General features: G+C 43.7%; 12 protein-coding genes across 12 annotated transcripts; 8 read left to right on the plus strand and 4 right to left on the minus strand.

The window, feature by feature from the left end:
- Positions 1–2,287: 2,287 nt before the first annotated feature.
- FA14DRAFT_127088 (uncharacterized protein) lies at positions 2,288–4,408 on the plus strand (the record flags this gene model as incomplete). The annotated part of the gene is made up of 1 exon (XM_025496779.1): positions 2,288–4,408. One exon carries the CDS (start codon positions 2,288–2,290, stop codon positions 4,406–4,408), a length of 2,121 nt encoding a protein of 706 aa, XP_025352602.1.
- A 68-nt stretch (positions 4,409–4,476) lies between these two features.
- FA14DRAFT_162471 (NAD(P)-binding protein) lies at positions 4,477–5,781 on the minus strand. The gene has a single exon (XM_025499626.1). It carries the CDS (start codon positions 5,289–5,291, stop codon positions 4,545–4,547), a length of 747 nt encoding a protein of 248 aa, XP_025352603.1. The 5' UTR covers positions 5,292–5,781; the 3' UTR covers positions 4,477–4,544.
- Positions 5,602–6,981, plus strand: FA14DRAFT_165880 (mitochondrial carrier; the record flags this gene model as incomplete). The annotated part of the gene is made up of 2 exons (XM_025499983.1): positions 5,602–5,609; positions 6,024–6,981. The coding sequence occupies 2 exons, from the start codon at positions 5,602–5,604 to the stop codon at positions 6,979–6,981; spliced, it is 966 nt and encodes a 321-aa protein (XP_025352604.1).
- A 394-nt stretch (positions 6,982–7,375) lies between these two features.
- Positions 7,376–8,449, plus strand: FA14DRAFT_139068 (putative NADP-dependent mannitol dehydrogenase). Its single transcript, XM_025497071.1, has 2 exons — positions 7,376–7,444; positions 7,554–8,449. The coding sequence occupies exons 1-2, from the start codon at positions 7,433–7,435 to the stop codon at positions 8,328–8,330; spliced, it is 789 nt and encodes a 262-aa protein (XP_025352605.1). The 5' UTR covers positions 7,376–7,432; the 3' UTR covers positions 8,331–8,449.
- Positions 8,450–8,933: 484 nt separating this feature from the next.
- FA14DRAFT_87143 (mRNA triphosphatase CET1) lies at positions 8,934–10,249 on the plus strand. The gene is made up of 4 exons (XM_025503012.1): positions 8,934–8,952; positions 9,083–9,607; positions 9,674–9,789; positions 9,853–10,249. The coding sequence occupies exons 2-4, from the start codon at positions 9,085–9,087 to the stop codon at positions 10,012–10,014; spliced, it is 801 nt and encodes a 266-aa protein (XP_025352606.1). The 5' UTR covers positions 8,934–8,952; positions 9,083–9,084; the 3' UTR covers positions 10,015–10,249.
- Positions 10,045–10,764, minus strand: FA14DRAFT_139071 (mitochondrial fission 1 protein; the record flags this gene model as incomplete). Its single annotated transcript, XM_025497073.1, has 3 exons — positions 10,045–10,341; positions 10,407–10,508; positions 10,575–10,764. The coding sequence occupies 3 exons, from the start codon at positions 10,762–10,764 to the stop codon at positions 10,175–10,177; spliced, it is 459 nt and encodes a 152-aa protein (XP_025352607.1). The 3' UTR covers positions 10,045–10,174.
- Positions 10,765–11,019: 255 nt separating this feature from the next.
- On the minus strand, positions 11,020–12,103 carry FA14DRAFT_150672 (alcohol dehydrogenase). The gene has a single exon (XM_025497446.1). It carries the CDS (start codon positions 12,095–12,097, stop codon positions 11,060–11,062), a length of 1,038 nt encoding a protein of 345 aa, XP_025352608.1. The 5' UTR covers positions 12,098–12,103; the 3' UTR covers positions 11,020–11,059.
- A 176-nt stretch (positions 12,104–12,279) lies between these two features.
- Positions 12,280–13,225, plus strand: FA14DRAFT_162475 (putative l-isoaspartyl protein carboxyl methyltransferase). Its single transcript, XM_025499627.1, has one exon. The coding sequence runs from the start codon at positions 12,461–12,463 to the stop codon at positions 13,157–13,159; it is 699 nt and encodes a 232-aa protein (XP_025352609.1). The 5' UTR covers positions 12,280–12,460; the 3' UTR covers positions 13,160–13,225.
- A 121-nt stretch (positions 13,226–13,346) lies between these two features.
- FA14DRAFT_162476 (S-adenosyl-L-methionine-dependent methyltransferase) lies at positions 13,347–14,378 on the plus strand. Its single transcript, XM_025499628.1, has one exon. It carries the CDS (start codon positions 13,351–13,353, stop codon positions 14,296–14,298), a length of 948 nt encoding a protein of 315 aa, XP_025352610.1. The 5' UTR covers positions 13,347–13,350; the 3' UTR covers positions 14,299–14,378.
- Positions 14,359–16,939, minus strand: FA14DRAFT_192541 (Adaptor protein complex AP-3 delta subunit). The gene has a single exon (XM_025501942.1). The coding sequence runs from the start codon at positions 16,885–16,887 to the stop codon at positions 14,407–14,409; it is 2,481 nt and encodes an 826-aa protein (XP_025352611.1). The 5' UTR covers positions 16,888–16,939; the 3' UTR covers positions 14,359–14,406.
- A 139-nt stretch (positions 16,940–17,078) lies between these two features.
- Positions 17,079–19,962, plus strand: FA14DRAFT_192542 (TFP11-domain-containing protein). The gene has a single exon (XM_025501943.1). The coding sequence runs from the start codon at positions 17,090–17,092 to the stop codon at positions 19,898–19,900; it is 2,811 nt and encodes a 936-aa protein (XP_025352612.1). The 5' UTR covers positions 17,079–17,089; the 3' UTR covers positions 19,901–19,962.
- A 761-nt stretch (positions 19,963–20,723) lies between these two features.
- FA14DRAFT_182223 (uncharacterized protein) lies at positions 20,724–21,116 on the plus strand (the record flags this gene model as incomplete). Its single annotated transcript, XM_025501184.1, has 1 exon — positions 20,724–21,116. The coding sequence occupies one exon, from the start codon at positions 20,724–20,726 to the stop codon at positions 21,114–21,116; it is 393 nt and encodes a 130-aa protein (XP_025352613.1).
- Between the last annotated feature and the right edge of the window lie 1,885 nt (positions 21,117–23,001).

The raw sequence follows: 23,001 nt of genomic DNA on the forward strand, positions 1-23,001 counted from the left end.
TCACTCATGGCCTCACTCACTCATGGCCTCACTCACTCATGGCCTCACTCACTCATGGCCTCACTCACTCATGGCCTCACTCACTCATGGCCTCATTCACTCATGGCCTCATTCACTCATGGCCACACTCACTCATGATCGTGTCATAGACATCCGATCCCTCAACTGAATTCTCACAACGCACTCATTTTGCCCATCCTTTGATGGGCGACAGCATGACTACATCTCATTAGCAAACATTAAGTATCTTTCATCTTTCCACAATTACCACGACCACCACCTTCCTCATCATTGTCATACTTCTTCTCATCATCATCGTCATCATCCTCTTCACCGTCATCTTCATCTTCATCGTCATCTTCATCGTCATCTTCATCGTCATCTTCATCGTCATCTTCATCGTCATCTTCATCCTCCCGTCGGCCGTGATGTTGTTGTATTGATTGAAGGGCCTACAGCGGAGAGGTGGTGGTGGTGGTAGGTGTTGAAGCAAAACGTAAGAGGAAATTGGTGGGTCATCTTCATCTTCCTGTCGGCCGTGATGCTGTTGTATTGATTGAAGGGCCTACAGCGGAGAGGTGGTGATGGTGGGTGTTGAAGCAAAACGTAAGAGGAGAATTGGTGGGTGTAAGAGGTGGTGGTGGTGGGTGTGGAAGCAAAATGTAAGAGGAGAGTTGGTGAGTGTAAGAGGTTATGGTGGTATATGTGGAAGCAAGATATAAGAGGCGAATTGGTGGGTGTGAGAAGTTGTGGTGATGGATGTGGAAGGAAAACGTGAGAGGAGAACTGGTGAGTGTAAGGAAAAATGAATGGGGAGGGGGAATCTTCAACTTTCAAAAAAGGCCTCCTTTTAAATGTTTGTAGTCAGACGAAGAAGTTTGGTCAAAATATGCAATTTCATAGAGATGCACTACTCCTACTATCCTGATATCAAAGTAGATGTTGCAAATCAGGTCCAACGGGCGATGCATCAAATCCAATGCACGGTACATCAGGTTCAACGGATGGTAAGTCAACTTCAACGGACTGTACATCAAGTTCAATGGACGGCACATCAAATCCAACGGACGGTGCATCATGTTCAACGGACTGTGCATACTGTCCAACAGACGGTACATAAGCTCCAACGGATCTGACAGGCTGTTCTTTTTTAAGGTGACATATATCATTGACGAATTTCATTGAATGTATGCGAGCTACTATCTATGACTCCTCATCGGGCTGAAAACCCTGAGAGTGATAGCGAAAGCAGGCTATTTCTGTATTATACAAGTTATTCTTTGCCCTTCTAATGAGCGTACCATCGTTTGGGAATAATGACGAGGTTCGTGATAAGGGAAGGGCAGATTTTGTGTGTGTGCGTGGGTAGGGAATGATGAGTCGCATGCATATGCAAGATTAGTGAATTTGACATAGTATCATGCCGTTCAAAAAAACAACTTGTTCCGGGAAATCGAATCAGAAGCAGCAGCAGCCACAGTCGAATGTACATACTTTGGTATCTGTCATTTTTCTTTCGTCCTGTCTGTCGAAAGTTGGTTCATTAGCATCTTACACCAAGAACCATCCGATTGAACAAGAGAATTTCACTACTGCGTACCTCGAATTCTTCTTCTAAGCAGATATTCCAATTGAAGAGAATATCTTACCCTTCTCCTGCTCTTTGGATGAGGCAGAAGCTGTAAGTTCTAGCGCATTTGATAGATCGACAACGGTTCCGGGTATTTTTCGTTTTATGGAGTGTGTATCATTAGCACTCTTCTTTTCGCTCTCTGCTAGCTTCTTTCCGTTGGGTCAGTTCACATATGACTTGCCTTTATTATTCGAATCACCTATCTCTGATTGATCATCTCGCTATATGCGTCCACATAAATGACTGTCGATTGTGTAAGGAACAGTTGTTTGAATGATTACCAGTTCCAACAGAAAGAAACGAAGCTAAAATCAAAATTAACTTTTTAATTTGTAACGCGCAGGTACACGTGCGGGTAAGGGAAGGGGCCAACATTTCTCCACTGCAAAACAGTTTTTACTCAGGAGTTAAACAACACATGCACACACACACACTACAACAGCCGGAATAAATAATATAACACGCCTCTCGAATTCTTGTTTCGGCGGCAGGCTTGTCCATATGGTGTTGGTGCATATAATCGAATTAATGAATGAATGCACATATATACATGTCGTTTGACAAATACCATCATCACTTTTAGAAAATAGCCCAACGATGGCAGATAAACGCTCCAATAGTCAGGAAGAGACACTCAATGATGATGCAGCCCCTATGCCAGCTTACGGTGTTTCACCTCAGTTGCCAAATATTCCCTTGTATGGTCAATCACCCGTTTTAACACCACAAAGGGGTAATTCAGAAACACAATTAGGCGATGGTCAAAGACGTGGAAGGGAAAGAACATCATTTTCTACTCCAATAAATGATTCAGAAATACCAACGCCAACGAATATGAGCGATTTAGATAGTTTACCAATCTCTGATGAACAAAAAGCAAGGATTATTTCAAGACATCTAGCTCTTGCACGTACAGAAACGGGTGCAATCTCTAATGTAAGCTTCCCAACGTCCGATCAACATGATGAGAGTGAATCTGCATCAGCAGCACGTTCAAGAGATCACTCCCGATCACGACCCATATCCGCTGCAGAATCACAAGATGCAAGTGATTCACAAGTATCAGAAGAAGTTGAAGAGTTAGATGATGGGTATCACGGACCACATCAAATGCAAGGAGGTGCAATAACAGACGATGTTTATCGATGGGCACATCAGAATAAACGCAGAATTGCTAAACGGACGCGATCGGAAAGCGTTCATCTACCACGTACATCTACCATTGATCCTGATCTAGACACAAGTGCGATTCGTGAGCCAGGAGGTTTTCGTCGTTACTTCATCTTGAATCAAGCTGCCGAGCAAGGCAGACCACCTCCACGTGCGCTGAGAAGTTTCATCGATTTCCTAAGTCTGTATGGACATTTTGCTGGTGAAGATTTGAACGAGCTGGAAGATGACGATGAGGAAGATGAGGAAGACGAAGAAGAAGCTCTCGGAAGAGCAACGTCAAGTAGAGACGCAACTGAGAGAAGTCCCTTAATCCGGAGAGGAACCTCCAAACGTCCCGGCGGTTCCCGCTTACGACGAGGAAGTACAAATAACGAACGCAGACGGGGTGAAGCAACCGTAACGGACGCAGTGTTGATGTTATTGAAATCATTCGTCGGTACCGGAATCTTGTTCTTGGGTAAGGCTTTCCACAATGGAGGTCTTCTGTTCTCAACCCTGGTTCTGTGTGCTATTGCCATGATCTCACTGGGTAGTTTCCTCTTACTCGTCAAAGTGAACCTCAAACACAATGCCTCATTCGGTGAAATGGGTGGTATTCTGTATGGACCTAAGATGCGATCGGCTATTTTGGCATCTATTGTCTTTTCACAAATCGGTTTTGTGGCTGCATACACGGTCTTTGTTGCACAAAATTTGCAAGCATTCGTTTTGGCCGTTACACAATGTCGTACTTTGATTCCAACAGTTTGGTTTATTTTGGCACAATGTGCCATCTTCTTACCTTTGAGCCTGGTCAGAAAGATTGCAAAGCTGTCTTCCACTGCATTGATTGCAGATGTTTTTATCCTGTTTGGAATCATCTATCTGTTCCAATTCGAGATTCGACAAATCGCACAAGAAGGATTGGCAGATGTGGTCATGTTCAACTCCAAGACATTCCCGCTCTTTATCGGAACGGCAGTATTCACATTCGAAGGTATCGGCTTGGTCATTCCGATCACCGAGAGTATGAAAGAGCCAGAACGTTTCCCACGTGCTTTGTCCGGAGTCATGGTTGGTGTGATGCTCTTATTCGCCACAAGTGGTGCTCTGTCGTACATGTCATTCGGAAGCGCAGTCCAAACTGTGGTGATCACCAATCTTCCGCAATCTTCTAAATTCGTTCAAGCTTTGCAATTTTTGTATTCTTTGGCAATCCTGCTAAGTACGCCACTACAATTGTTCCCTGCGGTTTCAATTTTAGAAAGAGCAATGTTTGCAAGCAAAAGTGGAAAATATAACGAAAAGGTAAAATTAGGAAAGAATGCATTTAGAGCTTCAATTGTGATTGTTTCAACTTTTGCTGCTTGGTTAGGATCAAATTCTTTGGACGTTTTCGTTTCGTTTATTGGTTCGACTGCTTGTGTTCCTTTATGCTTCATTTATCCACCTTTGTTGCATTTACGTGCTTGTGCGACAAAGAGAAGGACAATCATTTTGGATTATATCCTTTTGGCCTTTGGAATCATTTGCGTGGTCTTTGCAGGATCTCAGACGATCGGAACGCTCATCAGTGGAGGGGAAGGACCGGATGAGCCCGTTTGTCGTCCTCCCAGTCTGTAAAAGTTAGTCATAATCATAATGGAATACAATCTAACTTTGTCTTAAGAGTTGCTCGGATGCGATCATTAGCTAGATACAAGTCAATATTTATTTCACAATGGTACAAAATTTTAGATTCACTACAAATGCCTCTTCTTTAATCGGCAATCTTGATGGTCATCTTACCGGTGTTCAAACCGGTGAAAAGACCCTCCAAAGCTTCAACGCAATGGTCTACACCTTGTTTAGGGAAAGTGTAAATTTGAGTTTTAACTTTACCTTGAGAGATATAGCCAACCAATTGATCGGTTGTACGTTGATGTTCTTCAGGCGTGCAATCCGGAATGACAAATGCTTCAACACGAAGACGCATTGTGAGAATGTAACGCCAATTTGTGATACCGTAATGACCGCCTTCTTTACCGCCAATCTTTTGATAATCAGCAATTGCACCGCAAACGGCAACACGACCATGAGGAGCCATGCATGCTAAAGCGGCATCAGTGATTGCGCCTGCTGTATTGTCAAAGTATACTGAAACTTGTTCTTTTGTTACTTTTTTGAGTTGTTCAGCGAAATCGGGTGCACTGTAATCCAAACAAGCGTCTGCACCTTGATCCAAGACGAATTGTTGTTTGGACTTGCTTGCGATACCGATGATTTGTTTTGCACCTTTTGCTTTGGCTAATTGAATAACAACTGAACCTGTTGCACCTGCAGCTGCACTGACCAAGACTACATCACCTTCTTTAACACGAGCCACTTCGATCAAACCCCAGTAAGCAGCACGACCAGGAGCGCCTAAGCCAGAAAGGTATTCCAAGCCAACACGAGGATCGACAGGGAAAGTACGAATAGCAGGATTAGTGATATCAATCAAAGCATATTCTTGAAAGTTAACCATTGAAGCAACTTGTTGACCGATTTTAAATTTATCAGTTGAAGATCCAACAACTTCACCAATTCCAAAAGCCCACATTGGTTCATTTAATGGTTGTGGTTCACGATAAGATTTACCTTCTGAAATTGAAGGACGCATTGAAGGTTCCATTGCGATTCGTTGAACGCGAATGAGGATATGATTTACCGGTAATGCGTTCACATCTGGCATTGGAACATCTTTGAGTTTGAATGTGTTGGAGTTGATCGGCCCTTTGGCGTATTCGTTCAATACCCATGATTTGTATGTTTTTGGAAGAGTGGTAGCAGCCATGATGGAAGAGTGTGTGATGGTGGAAGAGATCAAAACGGGAACAAATTGAGAATGTTTTTATATCCTTTGTGTTTGTCTTTACGGCCGAAAAGGCGACCATGCCACGGATCCGGTTACGGTAATGCGTAAAAAGTAGCCGTATGTAATGTACCTGCTTGCTGTCTTGTTTGTTTTATTGTGGCGGCGCCGTGCTGTGCACAAGCCATTTGTGTTTGAATTGATTCGGCTAAAAGGTAAATTTAATTATCCGAAACAAAGGAAGAAGAAGAAGAAACAAAATTTAAATCAACCTTTTTCTTCTCTCCTTCTGTCAAACTTGTCAATAAACTGTGTACATACATACAAATACCGAACTCCGAGAGACCGAGAGAAAGGCAGGGAATAGATGTCATCAATTGATGATCACCGCGGACTTGGCTTAAGACCGAATATAACGAATAAGCCGCTTTTGGAACCATCTCCATTGGTAGATTTCATTGCGGGAACAGTTGGCGGAATTGCAAGTTTAGCAGCCGGTCATCCATTCGATACTATCAAAACACGATTACAAGCACAATCACATTCTTCCATCGTGCCCATACAACAAAATGTAGCCATTTCAGCTTCTTCTGGTACGCCTTTGTTGCAACAAACACTTCCTCGCTATTCTTCTGCCTTTGATGCGTTACGCAGAATCGTTGCAGAAGAGCGATTCGTTGGCTTATACAAAGGGATAACATCGCCTATGCTAGGTGTGGCAGCAATGAATGCATCAGTCTTTGGTGTATATGGATTAGCACTTCGGGTTCTTGGAAATGACGATCAAGCAAAATTGACAAATATCTTCTTGGCAGGTTGTGCAAGTGGTGTCGTTTCCGCATTAATAACAAGTCCGATCGAATTGATAAAAATACGACAGCAGCTTAGTTATAACTCAACAAATCAAAGACAACCTTCAACTTTGCAAGTCATTCGAGATATTTGGCGAAAGAGAGGTGTTAGAGGATTATATAGAGGTTTGGGTACAACATCAATTCGAGATTTAGGATATGGACCTTACTTTTTATCGTATGAAGTGTTTAATCGAACATTCGCTTCTTTTCATCATGAAGGAATAGATCAATTGAGCAATGCTGAAATGGCAATCTCAGGAGGTTTGGCAGGCGTTGTTGGCTGGCTGTCAACGTTTGCGATCGATGTGATCAAAACAAGAGTTCAGGCAACGGATACGAGATCGGGCAATGCATTCATGTTTGCCGCTCGTCAAACGTATGCTGAAGGCGGATTAAACGCATTCTTTGCCGGCGTTGGTCCAACAGTTTTGAGAGCTATCCCTGCGAATGCCGTTCTCTTTCTTGCATTCGAATATACCAAAAGTTCTTTAATCAAATTTGGTCTTTAATTTGACTTTATCATCATAGCATTTTGTACTTTAGCAATATCATCAATTATCTCATTATACTCATTCATCATCATGCTAATTATGTCTACACCCAGGTTATTGATATGGTAGGGTTTGCAGGGTTACAGTTCATAGATGCAAGCGTGTGTGTATAATGCACAGACGTGAGAAGATGGGCAAAAGAGCAGTGTAAATCGGATTGCATTGTTTTCCCTCCACCTTTATACGCTGACCCTTGTGTGTGTGTGTGTGTGTGACACTGGCGGGCGGGAACACTTTCGCGGAAGGAAGGACCGATAGTGATGCAATGCATAAATGCACTTTTATACCTTAACATCTCCTTTGGGAAACACAATAGCTTATTCTCTTACACCATCATCATCTAAACTCTAGATTTCAATCTTCTTATTAGCACTCTTTCTTCTCTTCCCTAAACTTGAATTACACAAAGATGGTTTTCAAGGTAAGTTCAATCGTACCCATCACTATGAGGTTGAATACGACCCCTTGCTAACCTCCTCCTCATCTCCTAACCCTCCTCCTTCTCCTATTCCTTCTCCTCGTCTTTGCAGATTGATTTGAGTGGTCGCACCGTGATCATTAGTGGTGGTGTGAGAGGCATCGGTCTCGCCATTACCGAATCGGTTGCCAACGCAGGCGGTGATGTGGCCCTCTTATACCACTCCAACCCAAAATCTCATGAAATTGCCGAGAATGTAGCCAAGAAATACGGCGTAAAGGCAAAGGCATACCAATGCGATGTAGGTGATCGTGAATTGGTGATCAAGACGATCCAACAAATTGAAAAGGATTTCGAACATCCTATCGCTGCAATGATGGCAAATGCAGGTGTTTCAGTCGTGAAGCCAGCATTGGAATTGACATCGGAAGATTTCCACAAAGTGTTCAATGCAAATGTCTTGGGTGCATTTAACTGTGCCCAAGCCGTTGCTCAACATTGGGTAAATGAGAAGTACCAAGGTGGTTCTATCGTTGTCACCTCAAGTATGAGCTCAGAATTGTACAACCAAAAAGGTTTGAACGATCCTTTGACTCAAATTTTCTACAATGCAAGCAAAGGTGCAGCAACAAACATGGTCAAAGGATTAGCAGCTGAATTCGCACAATACAATATCCGTGTGAACGCATTGGAACCTGGATTTACAAACACAGAACAAACATCTGTCATGGATAAATCCATTCGTGATTACCAAGCAAGCTCTGTCCCTCTTCGTAGATTTGCCGAACCACATGAACAAGGTGATGCAGCTTTGTTCTTGATCAGCGAAAGTGCTTCTTACATCACCGGTACACACTTGCGTCCCGATGGAGGTTTCTCTGCATATTAAGTGTGGTAGCATAGCACACAGTCTAGTTAGTCTATGTAGTACAATAAATAGTATATAATGTTTTGAATTTCATGATCATTTTATGAATAAATAATTGGAATGACAACAATGAAGGAATTTCGCCAACTTTTCTTAAGTATAATGCGTTTTTTTGATCGAGCAAGATTCTCAATATGTAATAAGTTGGCATTTGAATCTTTGCTGGTTTTCCCTCAACCATTGCCCGGCTTCGATTCAGGCAACGTGACGAATAAGCCAGCAGTATGGGGGAAGGGTGGGAAAGATGGCGGGGAGGATTGTTGTTGTGCGATCGGGAACGAGGCGGGATGACTGAATTAGACGTAGAATAAGCTTTCAATAACGGCTCATATGCGATTCCGATCAAATTTTGTCGAATGTGTGTATTGGCGGGTAAGAGAAAGATGGGGAAGAAGAATTGCTGTTTTGCGAACGGGAATGAGCGGGACGAATGAATTAGACGTAGATAAAGCTCTCAATAATGGCTCATATGCGATTGCGATCAAATATTGTCGAATGCGTGTATTGGCGATAAGAGTAGGATGAGTGTTCAAGATTCTTCCCACTTTTTTTCCTCGCGACTTTTCTTCGCTCTGTCAAACACGTGAGTCTTCACGCTCTACCATATGAATAATTAAGGCACGGCAGACTGGAATGCACAGACAATCATAGCTTAATTTTGACATCGTTTCTTCTCGTGCATGCAACTCCATCACTTCCATTCCATCACACAGACATGGCCACCGCATCAGCATCATGGCCTAATCCACCTTTGGATCGGAGTATTCTGGGATGGGATCCAACGGATGAATTCTCAGTCTTGATAGGAGATTGGCTATCGGAAAATGGTCAAGGATATACTAACTTAGAGATAGAAGCAAAAGTTGGACGGATAATGGATCACGATACAGGACAACGTATTCAAATTCCAGTCCGAACAGAAACGATCATTGATATGCAACGTGGCTGGAGATTTGAAAGTCATATGTCTGATGCACAACATCAAAAGATTAATGGATTACTCAATAAAGCAGTTGAACAGAGTTCGGGAAAGATTACGTATCAAAGACAGAAAGAGGTTGATTTGTTTTATACCGATGATAATGGCGATAACAGGAGTAAGATCAGAGTGACGAAAGATGAAGATTCATGGCAAACAAAGGCAACGATCATGAAGAAGAGGTTGAATGATATAAACGTCTATTGCCCTAATCGATCGCTGGATTATAGGATCAGCATAAATGTGGAAGAGCCACGGTGTGAGTAGATTTGCTATGGGAAACTTTTTTTGTATGCCACTGACACCCTGCCCCCCTTTTTTTTAGCTGAGCCAACGCATCAAGAATCTGACTTTCAACGATCGAAGAATCGCCTGCATTATACCCATCAACAGATCTGCGTTGATCTGACACAGGTTTCTTCACCGGCAGGGGACGAAAAGGTGAGTCAATTGACGTTAACGGATTTTAAAGATGCATTTTTCTGACTTTTATATCATCTTTAGCCCACCAATGAACTCGAGCTAGAATTCAAGGATGCTAACGAATTACTGCGATCAGCCCAGGCTTCCGTTCATGCTGCAAGTCGGGAAGAATGGACACCGTATTACGATTCAATTTTGGTGTTCCTGAATAATATCAGAATGCTCATCAGGAATGCTGATTGAGAGAGGGGATCAGAACATGTATCATAAATTCGAACTTGCACGCAAACACAATTACACTCTAGTGTCGGTGAGATCACGCTTATAAGAACGGTTTCACTCTCATTGTCAAATATGATAAATGCATGAAATCGCGAGTAAGAATATTAACAAGTTCCTTAATTTACCTTCTTCCACGACGCATCAAGCCGGCCAAAATCACACCTCCGACGGCAGCTGCTCCTCCCATCAATGCCATACCGATATATCCTTCTCTTGCAACGCCTTTTTCGATCAATTGGTTCAAGCTTTGAGCTTGTTGATTGTGAGGTTCGCGTTCCATTAGCAGGGCTGATAAGAAGGGGGGAAAGGGTAAGTTTATGATTCAATCTCAAGCTCTGCAAGCAGGTACCCACCATTGAATCTCTTGGCTTCTTCGTAATTTCCCATCTTGTAGTGTCCCAAAGAGAGGTAGTAAAGACACTCTCTTCTACGTGGTGGATCTGAGCGGTAGATTTCTAGAGAACAGGGATGATAAAGTCAACAATTGCACTTCCTTCCCTAATTCCCACACGATAACCCACCTGTCAAAAGGGCAACACCTTCAGCCATATCTTCTCTCTTTCTACTTTTTACCAAACCCCAAGCATAATTAAACTTTGTTTGTGTTGAAGCATGACCTTGATTTAATTCGTTTAAGTATTGATCACGTAAAACTGCCAATTCGGCAGGTTGAAGTGGTTGTTCAGCATCAACTGCGTATGGTAAAGACATGTTGGAGAATGTGGTGGTGGCGACGAGATCAGAAAGGGGAAAGGGATGAGAGGATGTTCTAAAGGCAGCATGCATGCACAGCCAAAAAGTTACACACGCACGGGGAAAATTCATGCGTGAGTGGAAAGATGGCCCAGGCACGGCCAAGTTCACGTGGAACACTCCACACCGCCAGTCGGCTTGCAGGACGTCTCTTCATGTTCAAATATCTTAAATCTCACAAAACACAAAGATGAAAATACCAACGATATATTAACTTATGAACATTTCAGAGATAACATTGAACCCCCACAGCCTACTTATGACCCATAACGATAACGTTGCGGAATTGTGGCTTGCCTGTAAACGTATCGGTCAAAGCCTCGTGTGCTTTTTCCAATGGCCATTCTTTACTCATCGATTTGATTTCAGCAAGGTTGCACCATTTGATAAAGTGTTCATTATCAGCCGCATGACCGCATTTTGCTCCTTGAACACCAATATATTGAGAAATCAAAGCCATCGTGTTCACTCCTAATTCTTTTCCGTCATTTGGTGTACCAACGATGATCAATTTACCGTATTTGTCCAAAAGAGGGATTAATTGTTTGGGTGCGTCACCACTTGGTGCTGTGGCCAGAGCAATCTTTGCGGGACCAATCTTCTTCATTTCTTCTTCGAGGTTATCCTTTGAAGAGAAATAGTAGTGTGCACCTAATTTGAGTGCCAAGTCCTTCTTTTCGGGAGATCCGGAAATGCAGACGACAACGGCTCCTGCTTTGCGTCCGACTTGCAAGGCGATGTGGCCCAAACCACCCAAGCCTTGTACGATGATGGTATCACCAGCCTTCAAGCCAGCATCCAACAAGGCTTCATAAACTGTGTTACCAGCGCACAACAAAGGTGCGAGTTCAGAATCTGTCATTTTGAGATCTTCTGGTAAATCAACAACGGCCGATTCGGAAGCCAAGACGAATTCTTGATGACCACCATCGATTGTTACACCTGTGATTTTTGATGCTTGACAATGAACAAAGTCACCTTTACGGCAAAATGTACATTGATGGCAATAACCACCGTTCCAGCCTAAACCTACACGTTGACCAACTTTCCAATCTTTACTGCAATCTTGACCTAAAGTTTCAATTCTACCCACAACTTCATGACCGGGTGAAAGTGGATAAGGTGAATTCATCATACCTGTCATTGTGAAATGATCAGAAGCGCAAATACCACTTGCAACAACTTTGATCAAGATTTCATTTCTGCCGGCTTGTGGAGTTTGTTTGTTAACAATTTCCAATTTGCCATTGGCTTGTTTAACTTGTGCTGCTCTGTGAGTTTTACCTGACATTTTGAGTGATGATGATGATTGGTTGGAGGGAGAATGAATGCTATCCTATCCTCCACTTATAAGTGTTTCTTGTTCATACACTCTATGCAGGCAAAAGGGAATTCTTATCCGTGGCAAAACAGTGCATATGATCACTCTTAGGGAAGGGCTCGTGTGCAGCACAATTGTGATCGAATGTCGAACGACACACACACACACTCGGCAATTAAATCTGCACTAAAGCAGCGCAGCGCGTCTTCCGAACTTCCACTGGAAGGAAAAGCGGATTTGTGCAGGGGCCAAGCGGGCTTGTACATTAACTCCATGCTGAATGAATGCACTTTGGATCAATGATCACCTCTAACAAGCACTCATTCTGACAAGATGGCATGGAGATGTAGCGGAAATAGCAATCATGAACTGCTGTCAAATATGCGTTCAGCAGGTTTGATCAAAACAAACACTGTCTTTCAAGCAATGCAAAAAGTGGATAGAAAATGTTATGTCCCTGTTCAGAAAGATGCTTACCTTGACAGTCCTCAATCTATAGGCTATGGAGCAACAATCTCTGCTCCCCATATGCATGCTTATGCTGTGGAAGCACTTCTGCCATTTTTGAACAAAGGTGGAAAAGTGTTGGATATCGGAAGTGGAAGTGGATATACAATGGCAATCTTTTGGCATTTAGTCAAAGGAGAGAATGCATACGTCTTGGGGATTGATCATCTCAAACCATTGGTGGACATGGCACGATCAAATTTGCAGAAAGACGGACTTGAGAAAGAGCTACAAGAAGGTGTCCTGGAAGTGATGGAGGCAGATGGACGATTAGGATATCCACAAAGAGGTCCTTATTCTGCTATTCACGTTGGTGCGGCTGCGAGTACGATTCCTGAACCTTTGATCGAACAACTTGCTAAACCTGGAAGGATGTTCATTCCCGTTGAGGATCCAAACGGGCTAGGACAGGATATCTGGCACGTTGATAAAGATGAACAGGGTAAAATCACAAAGGAGAAACAGTTCGGTGTAATGTATGTGCCATTGACCGATGCAAAGAAGCAATGGCCTGTCTCTGTGTAAAAAGGGTGGTAAAGTCAATATTTATTGTATCATATCTTCTCTCATTACGATTCATTTTGATAAGGCTCTTCTTGTGACGATGGCAGTTTATGTCACTATCTATCATCTTTGCTCAGCATTACGCCCAGAAATACGCTAAGATAAAAAAACAATTCCTCATGCAGGCACATTCTTCTCTCCACCACCAAAAGATGCCAAGACGCAAGAATCGCAAAACAAACGTAAAGCGATCGTATGGTCAAACGTTTGGCACGAAAGAAGATGAAGAAGAAAGATCAGGAGACATCTACGATCATGCACTTACAGAAGCTGATCAATTTCCAGAAAACATGTTGAAGTATTGGAGACAGAGAAGATCTCTGTTTACATTATTTGATGGATCTTCAATCACTGGAGAACTTCCATTGCTTGATCGTGAATCTTGGTATAGTATCACACCTGAACCAATCGCAGCTCGAATCGCACAGAGATGTAGATGTGGAATCGTGTTGGATGCTTTTTGCGGTGTAGGTGGAAATGCGATCCAATTTGCACTGACGTGTGAAAGAGTGATTGCGATCGATATTGATCCGATCAAACTTGAAATGGCAAAACATAACGCTCGAGTGTATGGAGTGGAACAATACATCACCTTTCTGCAAGGTGATTGGCGTGAATTTTCAAAAGCATGGATTCGTGACAGAGACACAAACGCACTCGCAGCAGATAAACAATCGGACGATTTGAATTGGCAAAAATGTCAACAACTCAACTTTGACGTCGTCTTTCTTTCACCTCCTTGGGGCGGTGTATCTTATCGAACTCTTCAAAGTGAAACGCCGCAAAAGTTTGTGCCACTTGCACCTGCCACTCCCACCATCGATGTCGAACAAGATGAGAACTTTTATCCGCTCTCAGCTTTGGCTCCTTCTGGTGGGAAAGACTTGTTCGAAACAGCCTCCAAGCTAACACCAAACGTGTGCATGTTTGTACCACGTACGGTAGATTTGCAGGAATTGGCATCTCTGGTGGACAAGAATGGGTCACAGTCCAAGATCTCAGTCGAGGAACAATGGCTTCGCGGTCGTTGCAAAGCACTCTCTTGTTATTTCGGAGAATTGGCAGAGTGGAAAGAAGAAGAAGAAGTTGATCAAGAATAACTCATTTCTGTACAACAATGTCATCATCTGTATTATAAATTGCACTCAATGTATGTATGTGTATGTATAATGAATTGCTATGGTATGAAATGCTCTAATTGTACATGTTTATTGAAGTGTTGCTTCTGAAACTCCTTTTGACCGCTTCTTCTTTTTGGATACAGCCTTTCGAACAGCTACATTTTCCACCTCTGCAGCATCTGGCATTTCTTCTTCCTCTTGTTGTGGAATGATGGGCGGCGTCTTGGCTTCGTTCACTTTCTCATCAAGCTGGAGCTGTACGATCGGGATCGAATCAATATCGTCTCCCTGATCATCGATCAGATTAGCCGGCTGCGCTTTCGTCTGACCAGGTTTGGATCCAAGATAGAAAGGCGATTCGCTTTGCCTTTTTAGCCTTTCTGCTTTCAACTTTCTCCGTTCTTGTGAATCAGCAGTTTTCTCTGATTCGCTTCCTTTCCGCTTCGTCTTCCCTCCAGCAGCTTTCGCCTCCGCTTTCTTTGCTGCTTCTTCTGCCTCCCATTCATCTATGATGCGAATTCCGGCAGGCTCGACGAACCATGTATCAAGATCCAAGCCAGACGGTACAGCAACCTTACTCTGCGCTTTCTTTGCAACCGGTCCTAACGCATGTCCAAAGAACAATGGTGACAGAAGCTGTAGACTTTTTGGTGCAGAGGGCGATTCCTTGGCGGCATCCTGTTGTACATCCTTCTGTGAATCCTTCTCTGTCCCGACCTGCGTCCTGTTTTGAAGATCGCCCTGCAAAATGTTAACCAACACATTGAACTCCGAAAGACGCTCTTCCAACTCAATGTCATTTGCGATCGCGAGTGTACTCTCTATACTCGAAGCAACCTCATTTGTGACTGTCTGCACATCTTTCAGCTTATCCTCGGTCCATTGACGTCCTTGTTCCAATAGCCACCACGCGAACAATTTGATAGCATTGTGCACCACCATCGCCCGTGTGACTCCATCACAAACCTTTAATGTCTCCGATCGTAACAAAAGACTGATTATGGCCGGAGGATAGGCAACATGTTGACAATACTCCCCACAAATCCAAGCAGCAGCTCGAAGGATCAGTAACTCTTGTCCGCTTTCCCCACTACGCCCATCGATAAAGTTGAAATCTTCGATCACCTGTTTCAATTTGTAGATTGCGTGTGGCCGAATGGCCCGTACACGCGCGCTTATATCGATCAACTGCTCTTGAATACGGAAACCGACAGCATTGCCTGCCAATTGTTGCAGACGGACCAAAACATCGACGTACCACTCAAAATCAACAATATTCGTGTACGTATCTTGCGATCCAAGGTCTAAGATTCGGTTAATGATTTCCAGTCGATAAGAGGCAGTAATCCAAGAGGTAGAAGGTGCATTGGCTACTGCACCATTTGCTTGCATTGCTTGACGTAAAGCTTGTGCTGCTGAGGGTGGCTTAGGTACAGTCTTACTAGGGTCCAAATACCGTAATTGCTGTTCTACAATATCCACAAAATTTTCACGACTTGCCATTCCTGAAACCAAATCTAACGCTCTAAATCGAATACTTAGATCTTCATCATCCATCGACTCAAAAATGCTATCTTGATGCACAGCAACGAGATGTGGGTGCGTTGGCAAAATCTTTACCAGAGCCAACAGAGCGATATACCTCAAATTTTGATCGTCATCCTCCAGAAATACCCCAAGCTTCTCTGAGCATGTAGCCGCCAATTCATCGCCTCCTGTGCCCTCCAGCATCCCACCAATGATGACTGTATGCATACACTCATACAATAAACTCATTGCTGGCGTTGTTGTAATCAGTGTGGTGATAGGCGGCAGAAGCTTCTTTGCCAGCCTTGGCTCAAGTGGTGTGAGAACACCAAAAAGCTTGACGATTTTGATCAACATCCAATTATTTGTTGAATTAGTCAATAGATGAAACAATTGCGGAGATAGAGGCAAGAAAGCTTTGGCAATCTTTTCATCTCGACGAGCCAATTCGCAAACGATATTCACAGTTGCCGATACAACGCCATTGTCAGGATCATCTAGCCTTTCTGCTATTTTTGGCAAAGCTTGTTCGAGAGCTGGTGGATACTGCAAAATGATTGAATGGAGAACGAGAAGAGCTCTTTTGCGTATGACTGGTTTGGTGTGTGTGAGGAGAGTGATGACATCTGAAGAGAGATGCTGGGCCAAGTCCGGCGTCAAAATGTGCGATAAACCGTTGAGTGCCACAGCAATATCCAGTGAAGAAGATGACCGAAGATCTTTTTTGACCATATTTGTTGCCAATATTAAAACATCGGTATCTTGCGTGAATGTTTGCGATGCAGCTAAATATCCTACATGCTTCAAATGAAAGCGAGGAGATGCCATCACCTCAAGCATATGAAAAGATGCATTTGAAGGAGCATATCCCAGCATTTGCAAATAAGTAAGCTTCAAAATTGCTTCTGCTTTGATTTCCATATCACCACTTCGAACTTCCATCTTGATCTCATCCATCAATGTAGCCACATATCTTGCTTCATCTTTGCCCCGATGTGATCTTAGCCCCTTGATGAGTGAACTTAATGATCGTTCAAACATCGTGACGATATGGGCGTTGTCACAGTAAGGCTATCGATCTGCCATGTAGGGGTTGATGGTGTTGGATTAGCTTTGGAGATCTTCTTCTGCATCGCATGCATTCGTGCGTACAGGAAAAAGACGCGATTTTAGTCTTAAGAATTCGCCGAATAAAAATAAAACTTACATGCATCCAATCTTCCATCTTCCTCCCACAACCATCATGGCACGGCGAAAGAGGGGGGTCTTGGACGAGGTTTATTCGTCCGATTCAGGTTCATCTTCTGGTTCTGCTCCAAATAAGAAAGGGAAAGGGAAAGAAGATGCAGTCTATGGCATCTTTGGAGATGAAGCAGAGAACGAAAAAAGAGGTGGAATAGGTAGAACCGTTCATGGCGAAGATCGAAAAGGAAAAAAGATTGATTATTTGCGCGGACAAGCTTTTGTATCTGCCAAGAATAATGTGGAATCGCATGCAGAAAGTGATAATAAAATGGACGTGAGCGAATCTGACAGTGATCAGAGTGAAGCTGAATCTAGCTCTTCTGAAATGGAACGATTTGCCCGCTTAGCTGCTGAAGAGGAAGAGGAGATTGAGATGCGCAATGCTTTCAATACGGCGCCCACAATGGAGGATCAAGGATTCACAAAGAGCAGCGAATTTAAGCCAGCATCATTCGTTTCATCTAGAGGTGGGATAGGCTCTTCAAAATTGGGCATCGGGGCTAGCCAAAGGGAGCCAGACAATATTGACGAAGATGACCGAGCGCTGCCAAGGGCTGGTATCGGAAGGGCTGGAATAGGAAGCAGTAGAGGCTTCGATGCAGAAGCTTCCGGAAGCGCAGCACCGAGAATGAGCTCGCTGAATCAATTCATGCCTGCGAAAGAGTCTCCAAAAATGTCCAATGAGACGAGCACCCTTCAGCAGGATGCACCACCGTCTTCCGCTTTCTCACAGCGAGCAACACAAGCAAGCAACACCAATGCTTTCACCGGCCAGGTACCAAAGATCTCATTCAAGACAGGAGGTGGCAAGTTTGATCCGGCAAAGTACCTGGCTCAGATGGGTTGGTCTGGAGGTGGTCTTGGTAAACAAGGCGAAGGTATCGTAAAACCGATCGAAGTCAAACAAAGACCGGAACGTGCAGGTATAGCATTTGGCGGTATTAAAGAAAAGACGAAACAAGCAAAAGAAGAAGCACGTAGACGTGGTGAACAAGTAAGCTCAGATGAGGAGCACAAAGAGAGAAAAAGTGCAAAAGCCAAAAAGCCTTCATCAAAAGCTGACACCCACGCATGGACAAAACCCGAACGCAAACCGCGAAAGCCAAAAATTGAACATCGTACCTATGAACAGATCTTGGCAGAACATGGCCATTATGTTGCTCCAAGTGGGGAGAATCAAATCATCGTTGATGCTACTGGTAAAGAGTATTCATCTTTATCCGCTGCCCTTGCAAAACATGCTGTCCCGACAAATGACAGCACACAATTGATCGAGATTCGACATAATCTTCGGCTCATTTGTGATGGAAATTCGAAAGCGCTCGACCTGTTAGCAAATGAAGGGTCAGCTATTCAAGATCGTCGTAAGTGGCTCGAGCGTGAATTGCATGAAGCCGTACGTCGCAAACAGAATCTTGTTACCAAGCACGATCGTGTAGAGATTATTGCCAAAATCGTTGGAGAGATTGAACTGCTCGGAAAACGTGCCGCGACTGACCCTAGGATCGGCCTGGACAGTTTCATGCAACCAGTGCAGGACATCCTACAACGCCATAGAGATGCCATAGCCGAGATGGAGATCGATGCAGCGCTTGTTGGAGCAATTATCCCAATCTTCAAGCGTGAGCTATCTCAATGGTCATTGCTGCAAGATCCTACCCGGCTTTGCATCCCTCTGAAGAGCATCAGTGGTGCGCTTCGCATTTCAGTCAAGGAGGAGATCATGACGCCATATCAATCTCTTCTGTGGAATGTTTGGATGCCACCCGTGCGATCTGCATTAAACAATGAATGGGACGTATACGATTCGACTGCAGTCACGAAGTTCTATGAATCTTGGACACCCCTCTTACCGGCTTTCATTCGCGACAATGTCACCCATCAACTCATTTTGCCTAAATTGCGCTCTGCTGTTTCTGATTGGGACGGTAAGAGTGCTTTATACAAAGTTGTGTTCCCATGGATGCCACTCTTGCATCACCAAATGGACGATATCATCTCAGAAGCAAAGAGGCGAATCCGTTCATCACTCAAATCATGGAGAGTCTCAAAGGGTATTCCATCCGAGTTGCGTAAATGGAGAGACGTTTTCCGTACAAGCGAATGGGATTCGATGCTGTTGGAGTATGTGGTGGAGAAGCTGTCAACGTATCTGAGGCAGGAGCTCAAGATCACTGCAAACCCTCGAGCGCAAGATAGACAGCCTTTGAAGGATGTTCTACAATGGAAGCCTTTGCTGGGCAGTAGAATGTTGTCCAAAGTCATGTTGACAGGCTTTATACCCAATTGGCTTGAACAGATGCATGCGATGCTCACCAATCCGAATAGCAACACAGTAGAGGTTGCAGATTGGTATAGCAAGTGGAAATCATACCTTGAAACGAAGCACGTCGACAAATGTGAAAGTGTGCAGATCGGCTTTCAAGCAGCTTTACAGATGATGGATGATGCTCTACGATCTGATCGTTTGTCTCTCAAGATGCCAGATCTGAAACAATTGCACCGTAAATACGAAGCTGATACATCGATCAAAAAGTCAAGATCAAAACCATCTCGCCAAGAAACGAGCACAGCCAGTTTCCGTCAAATTGTCGAAGAAGCGGCTGCAGAGGCTGATTTAATCGTTCAAACACTCAATAAGACCGACATGAGAAGTGGAATGCCCCTTTATCGCATTTCACGCGCGATTGATGGCAAGGCTGGCTTGACATTTTACCTTGAAGATGATGTCATCTTCCTTGAACGCAAGTCAGAGCGGGGCCAATTCGATCCAGTCTCGGTTGAAGAGTTAATCAGAAGCTGTGCATAGCGGTGTAGGCACAATTGTGTATTTATAAGAATAATCATGTATACTATTATCCCCAATCAACCCGTTTGTTAAGATGACCAGCCCCATGAACGTACTTCGCGGGGCACTTTGAACGCCATTTGATAAAGTGTGACTTTCTTTGTTTATTCGTGATGGATACTTAAGGCCCTTTGAGTCAACAATGTTACCTCTAATTTCCATGTAAAAATGTTTTTCGACGAAGAAAAGATGACACAAGGCGCTGAAGTATGGGCACGTACGATGCATTTATCGCCAGATGAATGTGTTGATGTGATCCCGTCAAAGAGATCAAAGATCCTTCCTCCGCCTCAACGTAGTGTGATTACTAGCAATTATGTCAAGCATGAAGAAGAAGTGATTCGATGTGAATCAAAGTTGAACAATTGGTTTGATAAATTTGAGACGATGTCAAAATCAACTTTTGAAAAAGTACAAAAAGATGAACGACTTGCAAAGTTTGTCGTTGATCCTGTACAAAAAGCCGTTCAAAATACATTTACTCCCGAAGTGAAAGGTAATTTGCGTAACATGGTCAAAAAGGCCGGGGAATATGTTGAAACGCAAACGAAACGTATTAACCGATCCTGAATTGGGCAAATAGACCGGAACGCAAATGGTGTGATCGCATCGCCTCATTTTTGTCCGCCAAAGTTTCGGTTTCTCAGACCTTGTCTGAATTTTGGTGCATACACAACTGATTGACAGAGTAAATTTCTTTTGATGTATATAAATAATGATTTCTAGCATTCTTTCAATTTCATCTTTCCCCATCATCCACACAATTTATCGTTGCTTTGTGAAAATGATCTTCTCATCATCATTCAGCGCTCTAATCCTTCTAAGCTCTATGCTCATTGTAGGCTCGAGCCCTATCAAACCTCTTGATCCTGTTTTCATACGCCGTTCAGAAGGAGCACATTCAAAGTCCACAAGCGAAAGCCATACATCAACATCTCAAAGTCCTCATACATCAACACTTCAAAGTCCTCCATCATCTCCAAGATTGCGTAATATAAGAGTACAGACTATGCCAGTCGCTCAAACACGTGCTCGCCCTCAAAGACAATCGAATAACAACAGTTCAGGTTTACGAAGTCCGGTACAACGATCATCACCTTTACGCTCCGAGCATACACTTTCACCAAACTCGGTATTGAAAGGTTACAGCGCTTTTGATCATCATATTGGCAATTGAGGCCGTTCAATAAACGATATGAATATCCTGATACCGATACGTGTGATGAAGACGAAGGAGACGGATCAGAAGAGACGGCGGGCGTCTGTATGCATTGTAGACTACGACAAACGACGCCTTTACGCTCGTCTCCTGGTTTTCAAGACCAGCCGATTCGCACGATTTGTTTTGATTATACCTAGCATCCTTATGAAATGTGTCATGTTGTCGCTCATACAAAGATGGGGGCAATTGAGGCTACACAAAAGCACTGTTACCTTTCTGTCCGCTTTCCGATGCATATACTCTCATTGCTATACAGCCTCCTACCCATTGAATAGCAACTCAAACCATTCAAAGTCCGTCTGACTGACATTGATTATCTGCTCTGCCTATGTGACATACACAGTAGAAGAGTATAATCACATCTGCTAGCACCTGGTCGCATGAATTACGATAAGTCTACAAAATGTGTGCACCCAAGAGAGGTTCGCCTTTTGCATAAATACTTGACTTTCCCTTTTCGAATTCGTCCCACTACCACCACCCACTTCCACACGCAACTCTTCGCAAAAGTGCACCCATTTGACTCCATTTTGAGCATTAATGTTTCCCTGAGCTGGATGAAAGCATCAACAAAAGGTTCGACAGATGGTAGAAGGTTCTCTATTTTGAGATGCTAGACAGAAGATTCTCTCCTCTTCTTTCCCACATATTACAGATACATCGACATGGATACGGAAATGGGGCGCCTCCTTTCGTCAGATTGTCCGTTTTAAGGCTTTCGAGCCTCAACTTTATTCAAGGAACAATGATGGTTTACTACGACTTCGAATCCTCCCAGCACAACGTCCTTGACGGGAATGATTAAGGCCTAAAAGGGGTGCGGGAATAGTCAACCCCCGCTCATCTTCGCTTCATGACCAAGTCTCAAGATAGAATCATAACGCATAAGTCCAAATAGATATCAAGGTCTATCAGATCGACTTCCAATGGCGGTAGATACGATGTTGCTGTGACCCTTTTCGAAAGGAGACGAAGATTTTTGGAAGTGCGGACAATCTATCAGGAGGAATGGATCACACATGCTCTCTCAAATGGAGGTGAATTAAGGAAGAAGGCTCCAAAAGGGTAGGAATAAACGATGGTGACGGTATAGTTAGCTTTCACAGAGCTTAAAATATTGAATACTTGGAATATCAATTAGCTGTGAAGAATGTGAGACATACAAGTTTACGGACTTTTAATTCCAACGCAAGTTTTGGACGAAATGGATGAAGAAGAACGAAGGGCATGGAAGATAGCAGGAGAGCAGAGAAAGAGGGAAAGGGAGCTGTGAGAGAAGCTCAAGCACAAAGACAGGCTAAAGAGGCACGGGAACGATTTCAAGACGGTGCCATCCTCTCACAGGCCAGCTCCATCGAGAGGATATGGTATCGATTCGTTGGGCTACTGGGCTTCATCTCGACTCTATTTGCACACCTTCCGCCTGGCTATCAAGTGCCGAGGAGGACAAAAGGCCGTCATGCCCAATGTGGTGGACAGTAGAACCGACTCATCAACGTCTATGGACCACTCAAATCGGGACGCAGGAACATAATCATTGCTGTGAACGATTGTGGCCCGATCAGTCTTCTACGGTGCTGAGAAGATCAATCTGGGCAATGGTGTATCGCAGGAACCTAACGACAGGGTCGATAGACCAGATGCACAATCATTGTACCATTCCTCAACCGCTGCTGTACTTGTAATCAATGTATTCTTTCGGCATACATTCCGCCTTGATCACACATGCTCATGATCACGCTCGCCCATGGTCACACTTGCTCATGGTCACACTTGCTCATGGCCACCCTCACTCATGGCCTCACTCAGTCATGGCCTCACTCAGTCATGGCCTCACTCA

The sequence above is a fragment of the Meira miltonrushii genome (genome assembly GCF_003144205.1).
Source record: "Meira miltonrushii strain MCA 3882 unplaced genomic scaffold FA14scaffold_5, whole genome shotgun sequence".
NCBI classification, from domain to species: Eukaryota; Fungi; Basidiomycota; class Exobasidiomycetes; order Exobasidiales; family Brachybasidiaceae; genus Meira; species Meira miltonrushii.

Coding starts and splice junctions, on each gene's coding strand:
- FA14DRAFT_162471 (XM_025499626.1), bottom strand. CDS start 5,291: ATGGTTAACTTTCAAGAATATGCTTTGATTGATATCACTAATCCTGCT.
- FA14DRAFT_87143 (XM_025503012.1), top strand. CDS start 9,085: ATGGCCACCGCATCAGCATCATGGCCTAATCCACCTTTGGATCGGAGT. Junction 9,608..9,673: donor AAATGTGGAAGAGCCACGGT/GTGAGTAGATTT, acceptor CCTTTTTTTTAG/CTGAGCCAACGCATCAAGAA. Junction 9,790..9,852: donor CACCGGCAGGGGACGAAAAG/GTGAGTCAATTG, acceptor TATCATCTTTAG/CCCACCAATGAACTCGAGCT.
- FA14DRAFT_150672 (XM_025497446.1), bottom strand. CDS start 12,097: ATGTCAGGTAAAACTCACAGAGCAGCACAAGTTAAACAAGCCAATGGC.
- FA14DRAFT_162475 (XM_025499627.1), top strand. CDS start 12,461: ATGGCATGGAGATGTAGCGGAAATAGCAATCATGAACTGCTGTCAAAT.
- FA14DRAFT_162476 (XM_025499628.1), top strand. CDS start 13,351: ATGCCAAGACGCAAGAATCGCAAAACAAACGTAAAGCGATCGTATGGT.
- FA14DRAFT_192541 (XM_025501942.1), bottom strand. CDS start 16,887: ATGTTTGAACGATCATTAAGTTCACTCATCAAGGGGCTAAGATCACAT.
- FA14DRAFT_192542 (XM_025501943.1), top strand. CDS start 17,090: ATGGCACGGCGAAAGAGGGGGGTCTTGGACGAGGTTTATTCGTCCGAT.